This window comes from Pocillopora verrucosa, chromosome 4 (genome assembly GCF_036669915.1).
Source record: "Pocillopora verrucosa isolate sample1 chromosome 4, ASM3666991v2, whole genome shotgun sequence".
Lineage (NCBI taxonomy): Eukaryota > Metazoa > Cnidaria > Anthozoa > Scleractinia > Pocilloporidae > Pocillopora > Pocillopora verrucosa.
In genome coordinates this window covers 11752920-11771881 of record NC_089315.1, presented here as the reverse complement: position 1 = coordinate 11771881, position 18962 = coordinate 11752920, and the positions used below count along the sequence as shown (strand labels likewise).

General features: G+C 35.1%; 2 protein-coding genes across 2 annotated transcripts; one reads left to right on the top strand and one right to left on the bottom strand.

The window, feature by feature from the left end:
- Positions 1-274: 274 nt before the first annotated feature.
- LOC136280289 (torsin-1A-like) lies at positions 275-616 on the top strand. Its single transcript, XM_066165294.1, has one exon. The coding sequence runs from the start codon at positions 275-277 to the stop codon at positions 614-616; it is 342 nt and encodes a 113-aa protein (XP_066021391.1).
- A 106-nt stretch (positions 617-722) lies between these two features.
- LOC131773474 (ubiquitin carboxyl-terminal hydrolase 20) lies at positions 723-18156 on the bottom strand. The gene is made up of 30 exons (XM_066165523.1): positions 17611-18156; positions 15365-15418; positions 15011-15073; positions 13834-13962; positions 13265-13325; positions 12705-12774; positions 11881-11994; positions 11613-11691; positions 11096-11273; positions 10043-10402; positions 9461-9561; positions 9052-9100; positions 8765-8885; positions 8349-8419; positions 7812-7845; positions 7172-7217; positions 6929-7043; positions 6597-6677; positions 6079-6156; positions 5813-5861; positions 5494-5557; positions 5058-5124; positions 4702-4740; positions 4002-4083; positions 3848-3899; positions 3609-3665; positions 2965-3064; positions 2615-2683; positions 2191-2354; positions 723-1972 (listed from the first exon to the last, which is right to left on the bottom strand). Exons 1-29 carry the CDS (start codon positions 17680-17682, stop codon positions 2203-2205), a joined length of 2607 nt encoding a protein of 868 aa, XP_066021620.1. The 5' UTR covers positions 17683-18156; the 3' UTR covers positions 723-1972; positions 2191-2202.
- Between the last annotated feature and the right edge of the window lie 806 nt (positions 18157-18962).

The window sequence follows — 18962 nt, the reverse complement described above, 5'->3', positions numbered from 1 at the left end:
GGGAAAATTGCTGTTCTAAATAATACAGAAGTTTTTTTCAGAAAACCTTCAAGCGGACTAAAGCGCTCGTCAATACTGCAAAAATATGGAGAACAAGGGGAGGTTTGTGCTGCTGATGACAATTTTGTGTGCACCAATGATAAGTGCAGTACTTTTTGAAGGTATTGTTGGAGGTGTTTTTCTTGTAAGTGGCTATTATTTTGCGCCAAAAATTTATTGTCATTTCACTGAATGCTGTGCTGAATGCTGTAAGAACAAGTGGATTAAACTCAACATGACGGGTTTACAGTCAGCCCTTCGAAGGCGTGTTCTTGGTCAACACTTGATCGCTGAGACCGTTTTAAAGGCTCTTGTCGGACATTTGAACAATGAGTCGCCTGATAAAGCGTTAGCCCTTTCCTTCAACGGCTGGACAGGATCAGGAAAGACCTTTGTGAGGAAAATCATAGCCGAACATATCTTCAAGAAGGGATTGGAGAGTGATTATATTCATCAGATCATAGCTACTCATGAATTCCCTCATCAGAACAAAGTAGATGATTACAAGGAAAAGCTGCGCGAACTAGTGATAGATTCTGTAAAAAAGTGCCCCAGGTCTATTTCATTTTCTTCATAGCTGAATATTCCAAAACAATCTTGGTCTCTGTCCAACATCACGAAAACCTCGTCTTGATAGGGAGGGGGAATATATATGGACACAACACAATAGAAACGGAGCTGACTTTCCATGAAGAAGAGAAGTTTATTGTCATTTTTATATCGAAATGGTGACAGAAGGACTTGTTTCCTAGTGAATACCTCATGCATGTATAAGATACTTTACTTAACACCTTGGAAAGAAAGTTTATTCTAATTTTGGGTTATCAAAAAGGTGTTCAAGTTCCTTTATGTCACCTCAGATAATACTTCGATCTAGATTATTTACAAAATAACCATTACCTGATTTTACTTCGCAAGGGAGGAGAGGGAAGGGGAAAATTAAGTTTGGTACCAAATTTGTCAACTAACCCTGCTTAAAACGTTTCAACTTAGGAAGCTTTATTTGAGAATATTTTTTTGGAAGGGACTGCCTATTGAGAGCCTAGGTAGTGAGTGCATAGTACTGTATACCAATTAATTTCTGTGACTTTTGGGTTGATGGCTAAGAAACAGAACCTAATTCAACATCCCTTAATCTAATTTTCCATAAAACATGCTGGCAAACGAAAACAGAAAAAAAAGCCTTTTAAACCACTTTTTCCAATTGCTCAATATTTTCCAGAAGGTGCTTCAATGAACACGAAGGAAACATCTTCATATCAGTAAAAGATCTTAATCAGCGCTTATTTAAGACAAATTCTTTGATCTGGACATTCACAAAATTTGTGAAAAATGTGAAAGGGAGTCTTAAAGGTGGCGTTAAACTACAGATGATAATATAATTAAGAATGAGTTTAAATACATGTATTTCGTATTTGAATAACATTTTTCAAATTTTTCTTCACATGTTAAAAACTTGTTCAGTTTTTGAATCTGCCACATCATATCTATTTTTAGACAATATATGCTTACAATCCCCCCTTTTCGTCAGAAAATTACTAACACTGAAAGTAAGTAGTTCAGATTGTTCTTTACCAGCTTAAGATAAATCAAATGTTTACTGTGTGGTTACTGAATTCTCTTTTGTATTGTAAATGTATTTTCTTTCTCTGATGAACTCATTTGGATTACATTCCATTCAAGGATGTCTTAGATTAATTTTTTCAGATAAGGATATTTTTTAATTCCATGGGATGAATTTTTTTACTGGCAGAAACAAGTTTCTTTAGTTGAACTCAATATCCTGGCGAACCATAGAGACAAAATAGAAGGCTAAGTACACTAATTTTAAATACAGGATATAGTTGTTAAAGGCTTGCACAGAATAAAACTCTCATCAAAGGGTTTGGCAGTCCAGAGGTGTTCAGTGTCTGGCAGTCAATGCATACAGGACCTGTAATAAATTATGAAACCCAGAAAACATGAATGCTGAATATCACTTACCTATGAATAATCTTAACAGAAAATTACCACTTGAAGCACCAAGAGTTAATGAAAAAGAAACCTGAGTCCAACGGAGGAAGAACTTAGCTTTGTTGGTAAATAAAATGGTTGCCTAAAACCAAGCTAGCTTTACTTAATTTTGTGCTCAAGAAATGTTCTTAAAATTACCTATCAACTGTTTCACTCCTGTTGAATGTCTTCCTCCTCATCCTGGAGGTCTTTTTTTTCTTCTTCATTGTCCTTTTCTCCCTCATAAAATAACACAGGACCTCCTTCATAAATATCATGCAGAAATGTCCATGTCTCTTGTGACAGCTGCCCATTTTCAGAGTCTACAAAGAAACATTTTGAAGATGCAATGAGAATGTTGTTTTCTTTAAATAATAAAAGTATGAACCAAGTTCATGCACAAGTTTAGCTTGCAAATCTGTGGGGCATCCAACCAAGAAATCAAAATGTCTGAGGTTTGAATCTGCACTCAGGACTAGAATATATTTTCCAACCTTGCAAAAGATGTTCAAAATACTTCTTCATCAAAGTAAAATTTTTAGCATGATAGTAGCTTGTTGGTACAAATCCTACAAGAACTTACTTGGTTTGAGTACTTTTGTGTTTCCCTTTAAAATAAATATATTGCTGTTGTCTATAGGGCCTGGAGGATCTGAGACAAGAAAAATCATTAGTACTAGCTATCTTATAGTAGCAATACTTTTAGTCTCCTCATGCTAGTTAATTAAAACAGGTGTACTACGGCAATCTTTGAACCAAGCTGGTGTGACCACCCTCATCACACCTTTATCATAAGTGTCTGATGTTGAGACAAACAGTCAACTAAGGATAACAAAATCTATAATCTCTTGAACACCCTGAAAAGAAACTGCATTTGACAAAGATTGAGTTATGAGGTGATGAGGGTGACAATGTTAAATAAGTCGTATGTACCATCTTCCTGTCCTTTTACAAACATTTCCCATAGTCTGAACCAACGCATACTGATGAAATACACATCCACATTTTCATTGGCTGGATACTCATGATTCAACTGAGGGGAAAAAAAAAACTTTTTAGAAGAAGTAATTAGTAATAAACTATGTAACTATAAAAGAGAGGCATATCACCATTAATATATCTTCAAAAATGAACCTTTTCACTACCAGAACAGACCAAAGAGGAATTTCCCCTTACAGTATCAATCAGAAAGGTAAAGAGAAGCACATAAGCATTAACTGGGGATTAATGATTCACTGAATGCAAAAATTAAGAAAAGAGTGTAGCAGAAAATGCAAAGTGGTTACTGATTTGTTCATATCTTGGAAGTAAAAGGGCCACAACTACATTTCACTAGACTAAGTCTATTTTTTGCTATCCACTTCAATCTACTCCTTCATCGGCCATCCTTCTTCTTGTATTATAGCTTCCAAGGAAATGTTCTACTTGTGGAATGGTTACTGTTATTCTTCTTGTTATAATGTTTTACTGATTGACGATCAGTATAATTATAAAAGAAAATACAAATGTGCAGCCTAGAATCTCAATACAAAGACGTTATTGACGCAGGGTTGAGATAAAAGAAATATCTAACAAACCCTCTTGAACATTTCCATTTCTCTTTGTCTTCTTCTTTCAAGGTCATCTAAGGCTTTCTGGCAAAATAACATGAAAAGGGTTAGTTATATTTCAGTACATAACCTTTTATAGAGCAACATAAGAGTTAAAATTTTTTGTGTTGATTTTAAAGTAAATGTCTTGCTTAAACATTTTACATTGAGTAAACCAGGTCTCAAGATATCAATTCTCTGTACCATCCTAAGCTTACAAACTGTACCTTGCAGTGTCTGCAGATGTTTAGCTTTGTAGCTGGGGGACCTCCACCAAACCTACACCAAGGCAAAGAAAATTCCCAATTAAAAGGAGACTACCATGAAAGTGTTTTAGTGAACTATTTGATACAAAAATGTTTCTTTAGTTAGTAAACTCACCGGTTAACAAGATGCTTCCACACAGATTCTGGAAGTGGAACTGTAATGTCATGAATTTTCTCAAAGTTCAGTGGATGAACAGCTAGGAAAAACAGAAAATATGGTTGACAAGAACCACACACAATGTATGGAGAGGAACACTTTCAACCCACATGGTCAAGTACTATACTAATCACATCTTATCCTGGATATGGACAAAGAGAACTTTGCTACTCCCCCCTTGACTGGATTTCTGTCCATGTTACAACAATTTGGTACACTTCCAAGACAGTGTGTTGGTAGTCATCTACTATCATGCCGCCTACTCCTGGGTGAAAAGAGGCACTGTGACAGTGGAATGGACTGCCCAAGAACACAACATTATGATCCACGACAGGACTGAACCCTGACTTCTTGACTCTGGTGTGCATAGCACTAGGCTACTATGCTCTACAAGACTATCCTTACTTCTACACTTTGCCATTGACTTTTTAACTACCATGAGTGACCAAGACAGAATTTCTCATTACAATGTCACCCAGATAAGTGACGAGAATAAAGGAAAAAATATAAATTAGGGTATAATTAGTTGATCCAATACTAAATTCTCTGAGCTAACATTATAAGAATTGTATGCTTGACAGTAAGGAGAGTTACAAATTTGATCAGGGAGTTAAAGGGTTAATATGGTAAACCTGACTTTGCATGAAGCAATTCTTACCTCCATGGCGACACAAATAATCAGAGTTTGTGATTGGACCTGCAAAAGTAGGGTCCATAAAAATTTGTATATACATGTACAGTTAGAACATTGTAAGGTGATGAAGTTTGTCCTTAATGACAGCCCTAAAAGTATCTTTGACAATTAAAAAAACCAGTTAAAAATTTCCTTTCAAGCAATGCCTGTTCACTGAAGAAGTTTCATCTGATTATCTGTCAATTCTGTTGGGTTAAGAGGGCTCATGTGTGTAAAGGGTAATCTTCATACAAAGAATAAAGTGCAGTTTTAGTAAGTACAGGGTCAGAAACAATTTTCACATTTAACATACATGTATCAATGAACTCATGCTCAATTACCTGGCTCCATACAAGACTGAAACTTTGTCAACCATTTCTTTGAAACAAAATACCTGGATTCATGGGTCTACGGAGTAAATAAAATAATAATAATAAAAAAACATGACAAATGAAAAGCTACTCTTTAGTAAAAGCTTCCAAACATTTCACTTAGTTATCTCCTTGTTGCAAAAGATTGGCTATGTAAAAAAAAAAGGAATGGTGATTAAAAAGAAGAAAGGATGGCTATAAGGTTCACAGCCCTGAAAGACTGGGTGGCTTAGTGTCAGGGAATAAAAATCATTTCTTAAAAAGAATACATGTATCATGTAATAAATTATGTCTTCTTGACACAATCAAAAGAAAAAAAGAGCATGTTCCTTCACCAAAGATCAGAAAAATATTTGGATTAGCAAAACAGAAATAATGCTTATGAGTAAGTGTGCAGCTGCAATACCTGAGCATCTTTCAGTAAATTGAAGAAAGTCTGTCGTTCTCTGGTGGCTTCGTCACTTGATTTCCTGTTAACAAAATTTAAAATCAAACCGACATATAAATTTCTACTTTCACAAGTTGTGTTCCACACCAAGGGTGACTACATTTTAAGAAACCAGATACGTAATCATGAGTTTCCAAATAATTGCAATCATTGTGAAAAGGGGATATGCAGGAGTTAGTTAAGAGTGAGGCAAATCAGAAGTAAACTTTATTCCTAAGGGGCCAACACCCTTCTCTACCCTCCCTTTTTGCAGGATAGCCTGAGATATTCAACTAACCTGTAAAACAGCACATAGGCTTCCACATCAGCAACATATGAATCAGAAACTGAAATGAAAAAGTAAAGAAATGTACTGTATTCAACTCTGTATTTCAACAAGACACAAAGCTAACAGCAAATTCATACAGCATTCTGTTTATATTATCAAATACAATGCTGGTGGGATTTACTTTCACCAACTCAGAATCATTAAACATGTGGTTTGAATCATTAGATCATACTGTATAACAAAGTTTATTTCTCTAATGCATGACTGACACATACCTTCACTGACCCAGGAGTCATTGAACTCGTACCATTTACCATTGATATAGTTTTTGGCAAAGGTAACATAATGTCCAGCTAGAAGAAGAAGAAAAATCATCCTTGTTAAAAAATTAATATAATTGTACCTACAATTAATCTAACAGGAGGAAAATGAAAATTTAAGTAAGGCCAGACTTACATGTACTAAAAGTAAATTTAGTTTCCTTTCTATACTTAACCCTTTAACTCCCAAAATCTCATTAGTAATTCTCCTTACTGTCTGTCATACAGTTCTCATGCTATTAGTTTGGAGAATTTGGTATTTGATCAACGAATAATCCCCTAATTGATATTTTTCTTTATTCTCATAACTTGTCTGCATAATATTGTATTGATATTTTAAGGAGAAATTCTGTCTTGGTTATTCATGGGAGTTAAAGGGTTAAGCCCCTAACCTCACCTACTGCCTACTACCTTAGATGCAAAAATGACTCACAAATGTGGCAATTAAAGTAAATTTCATAACATCAATTTACCTCCAACATTGCCATGATGTGTGATAATGGCAACAAGATCATAAGTGGTACACCTCTGGGTTGGATCCTGTTTATGAAAATCTGAAAGGGGAAAAAAGTTTTTGCTTTGTGATTTGATAAGAACTTTGTATGAACTGGAAAATGTCCATCACAACTGTTATTCAACTACAGCTTCTTCATGAGGTTTTTAACAATCATTCTGTTCTAACTAAACCATGGATGTGTGTCTTGGCGTCTGCTGATGTTTCTGCAAATTAACAACATTGAAGATTCCACTAAAACACATGAAACTTAAGTCAAGACTTCACATAAGTTGACATCATATTCTGTACCTTTAACCAAAAATGGTTTCATGTCCAATCCAGTCAATGGGAATGAAATAAAGTGATTTATTTTTGAAGAGAAGTACATCTCATGTTTAAAACGCTTCAGATGAATGCACAAAATCTACAAATTTAAGAAGAAAAAACAAAGCAGTGAGCAAATTAATTCAAAACATCTACAGTATAGTAAATCATTTGATACAATTCAAAATTATGTTATTCTTTGGCATTAATAAGAAATGCTAGACTTACTTCAGGAAGGCGCATTACTTTACAAAGTTTGACACCATTTCTCAGCCTGAAATGTAAAATTAGCAGTGAGAGACTGAAGTTTGAGGTTTGGAGCAACCAAATTTACACTTATTGATAACTACAGACATATTTTTCTGACCATGAACATTACTTATTTTCATTTCTTATGAAAGATTCCAGTTTATAAACCAGTTGAAAGAAATTAATTAGCTTCAGAACATATACTGAGTAATAATGATTGCTTTGAACATTGGTGTAAAAGTTGTCAGGCAGGTAGTTAAATAGTCTGTATGAGAGCAGTCCTAAGGATACTTGACAAAAGTAATGACTGACATTCAAACATTGGAGCCAAAGTCATTATTGGAGTCACTTGACTCTGATGATGACTTCTGCTTAGGCTGTTAAAACTCCAGTCATTGTTACCCACATAAGACCTTTCTACACTTCTCTCACTCAGACAATCAGATTACCTTAAATCTATTGCTACTACTTTACATAAAGCTGTGCAAACTGTAGGGATGAATTGACATGTTAACTTTCAAAAATTATGCCATGTTAAACAAAATAATGTTATGCAGGAAGTTTTATACTGTACAGTTGTAATAAGATTAAGGAAAATCATTCTCTGAAGCAAACATACTTTTTGCACTTTTCACAGCTGTACATGTTATCTCCTGTAAAAAAAAAAAAACGATGGTGAGCAATGAGATGGGATAAATTACCATATTAACTGAATTTTTTCTCTGAAAGGGAGCTCCCTTAAACTTTGGAATAGGAGATTATTTATTGTAAGGGTACAAAATACATTAAAAAGAAGACCACACAGACTTTTGAAATGCAAAATTTTGAGTAAGACATTTGAGCAAAATTTCAGAACACTAAGTTTGCAATGGTGCTACCTAGAGCTACTGTGAAGAATTTCAAATCAATGCAGAAGATGTTATTATATATGCGATTATGAAAACCCTCTTGTACATCAAACACATCTGGTTAATAACTGAGATAGGATGCAGTAAGATTTTGGAAATTTGTGAACAAAACTGACAACAAACTGACATAATAAAGATGATAACTTTATTATTGGGTCCAAATCGCCAGCATACAATGTACATGTAACCATAATTAATTATCTAGCAATTAATGAGAATATGAGGCATGTGTCCATGTGTAGACAAACCTTTTAATTCGTCTGCTGAAAAAAATGCTGACAAGCAGTCTGAAAGTGTGACTTGTGGACCTAAAAACCAGCTACAGATAACAAACAGCACAAATTTGTCAGATAATAACTTACTAGGAGTGAGTCGCTACTGGCACAGTTAGTAGTAAACATTTAACAGAGGCGAAACAATTTTATAACCCAGTAAACTTTGAATTTTCAATGTTCCTTGGTCCTGGTAATTAAACATCAGGGTTACATGACAAAGAAAAATGTTATTAATCTACTGGGGAAATATTTAGGGAAATTGGCTGTCAGTACATCAGTCAGTCAGTCAGTCAGTCAGTCAGACAATTTATTTGTCAGACAGTCCTTGATACATGGTGTAGCATACAATTAGGAGGTGATGGCCAATTCTACAATTCTCTCTACTGCACCTTCTCAGCCATTCAAGTAATGTTGACATCCAGCTTTTATCCTGATCTCTGTCTATAACAGATGAGCATGATGCTAAAGGTGTGCATTGTGAAGCATGAAGAACTGTCAGCTCATCTTTGCCTGAGAAAAAATAAGTGTTTCTTAGACTTAGAACAACCTTGTACATACACATCTGCATGTTACAACATGAATACTTACTAATTAATTGTTATGTGATTTAAAAACAAAAAGAAGGGAACTTAAAATATTTCTTCTTGTGGATATGATAAGGAAAATGTTTTGTTACCTGGAATTGGTAGTGAAACATCTTGAAATGTTTCCGCCCTTGATGAAACCTACAAATATAAGATTACTTAGTGAGCTTTGTCTCAATCATTTCTCCTCCTTCTCATCTGCCAAAAAGCCACTGCAAGACCTCCCCCCTCCTCCTTGCCCAGTGAAGTTCTGCCCATGCAAACTTACAGAATAGAAAATGGCAAGTTGCCTTCCTAAGTGATCGAAAATTGATTCCCAACCTTGTCTAATAAAAACATTTTGCAGCAATATAGACATAAACACAGAATTTGTACAACACATAAAAAAGTGTGCTCCTCGATAGAACACGGACATCATAATACAAGTAATGCTCTAATATCAATACACATTTTTAATCACAGTAAATTACAGTAAAATATTAGAGAAATGCACTTTAGTACCCTGTGACAGGTAAGGCACTGCACTGAACTCTGTATTGTGCCATCAAATAGGTCAGTCACTATACTGCTGTAGTTCAAAGGTACTTTCTTCTTTTTCTTCCCTATGATAAAAAAAAGAGTTTGATAAGTCTATAGAATTTTACTTCAAATATTCCATTAGTACTAAGATTTAAAAATTAAAAGAAGACATATCTCAAGCCTTAACAGATTAACAATGCATCTTATAGAACTATTTCTCTAAGCATAGAAGGGGCACATTAATTTTCTCAGAAACTGTGAAGCTGCATCAGTGGGTGATAAGATAGTTTGCTTTTATCAACTGAGTTGATTATAAAAATTGGCTACTGTAGAGAGTATCTTAAGCTTTAGAAACTCACACTTACATTATACCTCCACAAAGGTTGAATAAAAAGCCATTTCTAGGGGCTCTTAATTACACAGTGCAAAGTCACTCCAAGTACAGGAGCTAACATCTCAGTATCGTGAGCTGTATTACATTTAATGAACACATACGCTATGAACTTGCCAAACCAGACCAGATCAGACCAGACCAAGGGGACACTGCACAATTGAATATCTTACTTCTTTCAGCTATTTGCTCCCTTTTGGCTCTTTCCTGATGAGATGGCTGCTTCATATGCTCCTTTGTGCCTGAATCTACAGGCTTTTCTTCTTTGATTAATGCAACATCCTCACTGTCCATGTTTTCATCAACTTGATCAGGATGCTCTGTTTCACCATTACTCATTGTCTCACCCTCAATAGACACGGTCACATCATTATCATCCACAGGATCTGTGTTAGTCTTCCTGCGCTTGGATTTGGAGGCCCCATTAGACTCCATATCCTGGTCAGCCTGCTCTTCTGCTGTGTCAACATGAAGTGGTTTGTCATTCATGACATCATCACCACTGTCTGAATACATGTCTACATCACCATCATCTATAAGAAATAGCACTATACCCTTAGTTTGAGCTCAGAAAAGAAAATTAATCCTTCCCCCCCAAATTCTCATTAGCAATTCTCCTTAATATCTTCCATAAAATTCTCATCATGTTAGTTCTGAGAATTTGGTATTGGATCAACCAATAATTCCCTAATTGAGTTTTTTCCTAAATCCTCAATAAGTGTCTGTTGACTTTTTATTGATATTGTTCGGGGAAATTCTGTCTGGGTCACTAAAGGGAGTTAAATGATTAAGAGAAGATAGTGCTGCCAATGAAGACAGATTAAGAGATTATACAAGTTTGTTGTAATGAAATATTTGTCCAAATTTTCTGTGTTTCTTGCTTACAGTCTATTTTTATCTTTTATAACACTCTTAAACTCTCTCAGTCTATCATTTTTTTGTTTTTCTGTCTCCACAGACAGATACTGTACAATCATATTTGCAAATCTCTTCCACAAATGAACATGACCCTTTGATTGCAGTGACTGACTAGCATCTAATCCTCCTCGAAATATCACCCCTGCCTCACACATTAAGGTCACAAGAAAAATGGAAATCATCACCAACCAAAGAAGCTCTTGATTGTTATACAAAGTCTCTTTGGTTAGCACCTCAGGAAACGTATAGTGAACAGTTAATAGAATAAGCATACTGATGTTATGTGTAAAAGGTTAAGCATCATGTACCATCTTGCAGGTTTTCAGTGTGAGACAGGCTTGTTCCCCCTAGCAATCTTTTGTTCTGATGGTTTGGTTCTTCATCATCACTTTCTGAGGAATCTGGGTCAGTTGTCAGTGACAGCAAAGGCTGCCTCATCTCCTCATGCAACTGATCCATTATGCAGCGTAGGAATTCCTGAGCATCCTAAGATAAACAAACAAAAGATCTTGGTCTCACCCATAAAAAAAATTAACAACTCTGAGTACTTGTGGCTGATACAACTATGGTATAATCCTTCCAGTAACAACTGTAGGAGACAAAGGTAAGTTAAAAGTTCCTAGGAAGTTTTTTTATCAGTCTTTGATCCTCAAAAGAATCAAGGATCAAAACTTACAAGTGCATCCAGTATTGAAACATTACAGATTTGTTGGAGAATTTTCAAGGCTATACATAAAATTTTGAGTACAGTTCTGAGACTTTGAACAGCAAGAAAAATTAAAGGAACTATAAAAGTAATTAATTTTTTAAAAACACAGATCTCACCTGTTGCCCATAACCTCTGAACTGTGAGTTGATCTGCCGAACACTACGAAGCAGCTGGGATGGCACAACATATCTTGGTCTAGATAAAGTAAAATGTTTGTTGCAGAGAGCAGTCATAAAACAAACACAAAAAGACCTATACATTAATCTTCAATTTCAGCAATTATCACCAACTTCATCTACTTGATGAGTGAGCTAAAAATTAAACAAAATATCAGCATTTCACTTCCTACAATATTCTGAATTTATATGAACTAAATAATAATACCTTTTCCTAGACCATAATTCATCAACTAGAAGTGAATAATGTTTGCAGACAGAAGAGTTCTTTGTTTCTTTCGCAAAGCTGCCACATTCCAAGAAGTATTGAGTTAGGGGTGGACTGCAAAAAAAAAACAAAATCCACATCTTCAAATAGTAAATACAAAATGAAAAAAAAGTGCATTAGTTTTGATAAATGTGACCAGAACCTAGTATACATGAGAACACATTCCTAAGGGAGAAGCCTCTAAACAATTATTAAGCCTTCATAACAGAATGGAGAGCATGTTTTTAAATATTTTTTCCATAAATAACAACAAAGTCACACCTCTTAAGAGCACACAACCTCAGGAACAATTTGAAGTCTGTAGGAGAGAGTCTTTGATAAAAAGTGTAAGGAAAAGCCTCCTTTGGGTCAAATTGACCCAAATTGTTTAATATCTCATTTTGAAAGATTGTGTGAGTTAAGTTATAATAGAAAATCAAGTTGCTCATAAATATCTCATTCACGATTGTATATAATCATCTGCAAAGAGGCCCTAAATTATAAAAATTATCCTGATGAAAACAGATAAAACTTAACCCTTTAAACCCTAAGAGTGACCAGCATCTAATTTCTCCTTACAGTAAAACTGCTAAACCATTCATTAAGATCATGAGAAAATAGAAAATGATCACCAACTTAAGCAGCTTTGATTTTCAAATAAATTCTCCTTGTCAATGGCAAAAATAACGTATGGAGGAGAGTATGGAGAATATGGATACTGATGTTAGGGTGTAAAGGATTAATTAAACTACATCATACACAACTTCATAAGAACACAACCATACCAGTTTGATAGAGCTTGAAGAGCCGCATTCATGTAACAAGTGTTTCCAAGGTTTGACAAGCCACATAACCCTGATAAAGCAGAATAATTAACAATTTGTTTAATCAAAGAATTTATCTAAGGCATAAGTACGGATGTACATAGCCTATGCAGACAAAGGTGTACATGTTTCTTTAAATCGACAGCAGAGTAGCATCCTCCATAAGAAATTGAGGGAAAACATTTTCTAGGCCAATTTTTCAATCTCCCCTGACATTATACCAGAACATCACATTCACTGTACATGAAGATGTGTTATTTATTTTATCCTACAGCTATAACTGTGACAAAAAAATTCCAAAAGAATAGTTTATTTCTTTCCCCTGGCTTATTCACAATAAAACTAGTTTGAATGAATTAAGTTGAATGTAACTTCACTGTTAAAAGCTCATATACTTTTCTTTACAAAAGGATATACTGTAACAACTTTTAGTACAAGCTGTTAATGACTCAAATGAGTCAGTGTCTTTAGACAGGTGTTTTTTGATTTGCACTCAAATAAAATATTAATAGTCTTCTCACCTCTTGGCTTTAAACCTTTCTCCAATTCTAGAGCATCTTCCATATCCAAAACCTCATGAGTCTAAAGCAAATAAAAGAAAAAAGCATTTTGGAACCCATAACAAATGGAATATGTTTTCAAAGAGTAAACTGCTGCTCTTATCTAGTGGAGGGTGTGTGCATCAGGTTTGCAACTTGTGCCATCTTCCAGACCAATAATCATGACTTGATCAATCCTTTATTCCCACTTGGCCAATTTTTTCAGTTTTATTTTGAATGTTCACCGCAATAAATTTCTCTCTACTACATGGTCATTCTCAGTGACAACTTTGATTTGATTTGACAGTCAATCAAAAAGTGTACTATATGATAAAAACAAAAAACCAACCTGCAGTTTCAAGAGTTAGAGCGTTAGCCCCTCATCAGAGAGATTGACAAAGGGCTAATGCTCGAAACATCAGCTTTTTAACTCTTTACCATAGCCAATTTATGTTATCAACTCAGTTAATAATAACAAATTACCCTGTTATACTCTCCCACCAATGCAACACCAGCAAGGCTATTACCCCCTTTATTCATATTTACAATACCTTTGGTCTTGAAGGACTAGCTCCATCGGTACTACCTGCAGAGCTATCAGATGGCTGCACTTCAGCCTGGCAGCTAAAACACCACATTTTAAAATCTTGAAGTTGTAAGCACAAGTGGTGATTGGTTTCCTGTAAATCACAAAAGATTGTCATTAAATATTAAGTAGTATCCTGGAAATGAAAAGCACGGCCTTGGGGCGTGTGATAGGCTGCTGGTGATCTTGTTGGAATCCATCAGAGAATCTAACAGCTGGTTTCACCATTTAAGCCCCTAGAGAGACCAATGCTTAATTTCTCCCTTCTGTGTCAGCATATTATCAAACAAATACCTAGAGGTTCAAGGAACTAGTCACTAAAGAGAATTTGTGTTGATCTTGAGCAAATTCTTGCTGTTGCAGTTGTTAGTGATGAGGATAATCATGTTAAAGGTGGGTCCTAAGGAGTTATATGAAATCTGCAACACCATAGGGCATTGTGGGAGGCTGTAGCCTTGCTGCTCTCAATCATTCATATATCAACAAAAGCCTCTATTTGGCACAAAAATATGTACAGATATTAAATATCTGTGCATATTTTTGTGGACAAATTTTGTCCGCATACATCATTTGTTCAAAGATGCAAACTGTGAGCTTCAAGGAACAGATAATATCCACTGAAGGACAAATATATGAGCATATTTTCCCACAAAATAGAGGCTATTGTGTTTATCATCCTTCAAATATTTTGCAACACACATTTGAAAATATTTACAAACAGCTCACTGTTTGCTTCGTGGGATGTTTTCTCGCTTCTTCTGTAACAACCGTGAAATGTTCTCTCTTTTTTAATTAAATTTTGAATGAAGACTTATAGCAGATGTAAGGTTTGAAAATCAGGGATCACAAATATTTGATATATCATAAAGACCACTATCCTAAAGTGATCAGAATGAGTATTAACTGAAGTCACACATTTCTGTGAACTATTTCATCAAAATGCAGCACAACCCACAGCCATATTTGATCCACAACAGGAAGTAAAATGCCCATAGGAGGTTAGGTTGTTAAAGCATTTACATAGCCAATAAGGGAAGGGACTCTCATGTCAAAAGTATGATAAACAACCTCCATCCAGAATATAAAAGATGTGAGGTATTTCTCTTATTTTTTAAGCTAAGAGCTTTCAAAGCTCACTTTACCTGATTGTGAAGCTCAATGTGATTGCTACCAAATCGCCCACACCCTACAAAGGAACAACACTTCTGAAAGGAAAGAATAGTATGACACTAGTTAATAAATAACTAGGTACACATATTGTGATGCTAAGTACATAGATGGAGAAATTACAAATTTTTAGCGCTCTAGTTCTTCTGATTAATTCAAACTTTGAAAGCCCTTATTCCTAAAATTATAATTACCAGAACTTCTACAAACACTACCTAGTCTCTCAATGTTAATCAATCTTCTTAGTGAAATAATTTATAAAAAGGGCCAGTTCAACTGAGACCCTAATAAACGTATAAATAATATTGTTTGAAAGATTATTAACAAACCTGCAAGCAGACCCACAAATCTGATCCTGATTTTTCACAATTATCACAACTCCCCTGAGCAAACAGAAATACAGTAATATTAAAAAAAAAGAGTACATGACAGGCAGAGGTGTCAATAGACACAAGGGAATATGTTATTCAAGTGATGTGGTCCAAAACTTTAACTCACTAACTGGCACATGTAACTGAATGAATTGACCCTTTCACTCCCAGAGGTGACCAATGGAATTTTTCCACACAATACCACTACATTTCTCAGCAGAAAGGTGATGTGAAGAAACAAGAATGTTACAAGGGGGAATATTTTTATTTAAAACCAAACCAGTTGGAGTGCACATTCTAAGGAAAGTTCAGTGAACAATTGGTTCTTAGAACTTGGACATGAAAGGGTTAACTGACAGCTAATTGGCCAACCAACTGATAATATGACTAACTCACTCACTACACATCAAATGACTGACTAACCAATTATTTACCAATCATACCAGATCATTGCTTACAAATAAAAAAAATTGAAAAGCTTGTGTTACCCAGCCACATGTAGTTTTAAGTCCACATCCAATGGCTGACTTACTGATGATCTAAACTGCTTCTGATACACAGCAAATGGTACAGCTGCTTTAAAAAGTGTCTTTAAGATGTTTTAAACACCACAACTAGACACAATTTTGACAAAATATGTTTACATACATGTAGAGTCTATATAGAGAGATTCCATTCTAGTTTCTTGTGAACAGCTGCTTATAAAGATATGTTCAAGAGATCCAAACACAAAGTATAAATACACTGCTCATTGCATATAACAATTCAGCATCAGGATATGTCCCCTTTTGGAAAAAATTGTTGCTAAGTCATGTCATATATTTGTTAAAAACTTTAACAGACCAATTCACAAAATAAACTTAATAAATTGTATTTGAAATTTGTTACTAAGTTTTCCACTCTAAGCTAACCATGTCATCATTGTCATGATTATAACTGAAATTTATGAAACCAAAAATAAATTATCTCACAAAACACAGAACAAATATTTGTTGAAAACGTTTCCTCAAAATTTCAATATCCTCTAAATCCTTTCCTTTAGTTGTCTTAACTTTTTTATGAAACTTCCTGTATGCAAATTCTAAGTGACTCTTGCAGTGTGTAATAGATTTCAAAATGAAAAAATTACTTCACATTCAACTTAGCAGATATAATATCTACCTTATGTTAAGGGAGAATTTCCTAATAGACAAATTTTCTCTCCTCAAAATGAGTATAAAAGTATATCAAATTTGAGCACAAACTTCTTTTGCCCACATGTGTAAGTAATGTAAACAACTATTACACACAAGCAGTGAAAAAAAGCCTCTGTAACTGAATGTTATGAAAATAGCTTTGCCTTCTTCTTAAAAAAACTGCATCACCTTCCATTAAATCGATTAATCCATTGTATTTTTAAGCTACTTTGTGCTCGTAGACTGCAAACATCTCCATGATTTGTTTTTCCAAAAAAATTATTGATGCAAAATACTCTTCATACATTGTTAACAAAGCTTTAACTGTTCTCTACCAGATGGGCCTTAACAAATAGCAAAGAAACATTCTATTTCAAATTTGCATTCTCTACAAACATTGTTAACAAAGCTTTTACCATTCTCTACCAGATGGGCCTTAACAAACAGCAAAGAAAAATTCTAATTCATACTTGCATTGTACTATTAAGTAAGTTACTCGTTGATTCTTTGATTTTCATTTTGTTGCTGATTCAAAATGATGAAGAGTTCCCCATAACACTTAAACTGTGTATGACATTAGCCTTGAATAATGTATCTGCACAGCAGATAATTCCTTGTAAACAGCTTAAGAGTAAGTAGCCATCCAAACAGCTGCATTCATCCCAACAAAAAATAAGACCTATTCATCAAAATCCATGACATATTTCTTTGGACAGAGTAGAAAAACTCACCGTTTTTTTCAAATGTTTACTTTAATAACAAATGACACGAGAAGTTCTTCATTTTATAATGGACTTCATATTTGCAAAATAACAGGAACACACATTTTATCAAAAATAGATTACTCGTAAACGGATTAACTTAAATCCACGCATAAGATATTTCTTTTGCAGTTTCTTAACAACTAAGTAAGAATCCGTTTCTAAAAAAAACTTTTGTTATTTACCCAGACGAAGCATAAATTACCACATCGATCCGTACTCTTAAGTGATAAACATCCATTCATAATAAGTATGAGAGCTTCCTTACCTCTTTCATTTTCCTTTTAATCGCTTCCACATTTACTTCATCGGTAGAGTTCAAATGAAGACAAGACGGCATCTTCTTGAAAGCTACAGCCACAAAATGTCTTCCAAAGAGGAAAGTTTGCAGAGCATGAATCGGCGCGTGAAGAATACGGGTCAAGAGAACAGGAAGTATGAACAACACTTTGCCTGTGTCGCGTTGAAAACTCTTCAACAAACCAAGCCTACCCCTCTTGGTTTCGATTTGCTGTCCCAAAAGTCTCAATGCCCCCAAAGAGCCAGCTTTTTCTATTTTTTCCTCACATATTGTCTTATTCAATCGAAACTGTCTCGCTTTGAGTACGTAGTGACAACAGAACCGAACAGAAATAGCTAGTTTCTTATGGATGTTCACGTCCTACATCAGAAGATCAGAATTTCTTAATGTCTTAAAAACTATTCAAATTAATGTACGACAGGACTCTAACGTTTACAGCTCACCCGACGACAAGTTTTGATCAGGAAGATCACTGACTCAGAGAGAAATTTGGTCCGCCATGTTTTTTTTCGACTGACTCATGGATCCCACAATACACTTCGGTATTTTGGTTTTTCTTGGCAATATACCCTGGGTCACCCACGCCCCCTCTCCCCGGGATAAAAAGATCACCAGCCCAGCTCTCTTTGGAGGGGAGCCTATTCTAAGCCCTCGGTTGGTGAAAACGAGTGAGAACGCGGGCACACACAAACCGGCATGGGTTGAACAAAGGAAAATGATTGAGTTTTTTTCCTTTGCAATTGTCATAACCCATTTGCCCCTAGGCCGCTCTCTTGTTCGTCTCCATAGTCTGGGAGATAGTAGATAATATTCTCTAGCTAATAATTAACATGAAGTCAATAAATCCTTCAAACCTCTCTTAAGGGTGATAAATCTTTTTTCAAAAGATATAAAAAAATCGATCTCCCTGATCAGCTGCCTCTATACTACGCTGTAGTCTTGTATCCAAATCCGCAGAAGTAATGGAGAAGGATGATTACCAACTCGCAAAAGTATTTGTCCTATCGGTTTATTTTGATGAATCTGTTTCTGATCTCGTTTCTTATTCATTAGCTCTGATGTTGTTTCTGTTATGTCCTTGGGCCTGTTTACGACATAAGAAGTTACGGTGAAGTAGTGTGTATCAAGGGATATGGAGGGTATCCCCTGAATTCAGACGGAACCGTCCGAAAAAAGACGGAATAATCGGAAATCGGACAGAAGAACCTGATATCAGACGAAACCATGTAACAAGGTCGAAACCGTCTGAAATTGGACAGAATCATCCGCAAGTTCACGGTACCATCGAGACATTTTATGGATTCATCCGGACGGAGCCC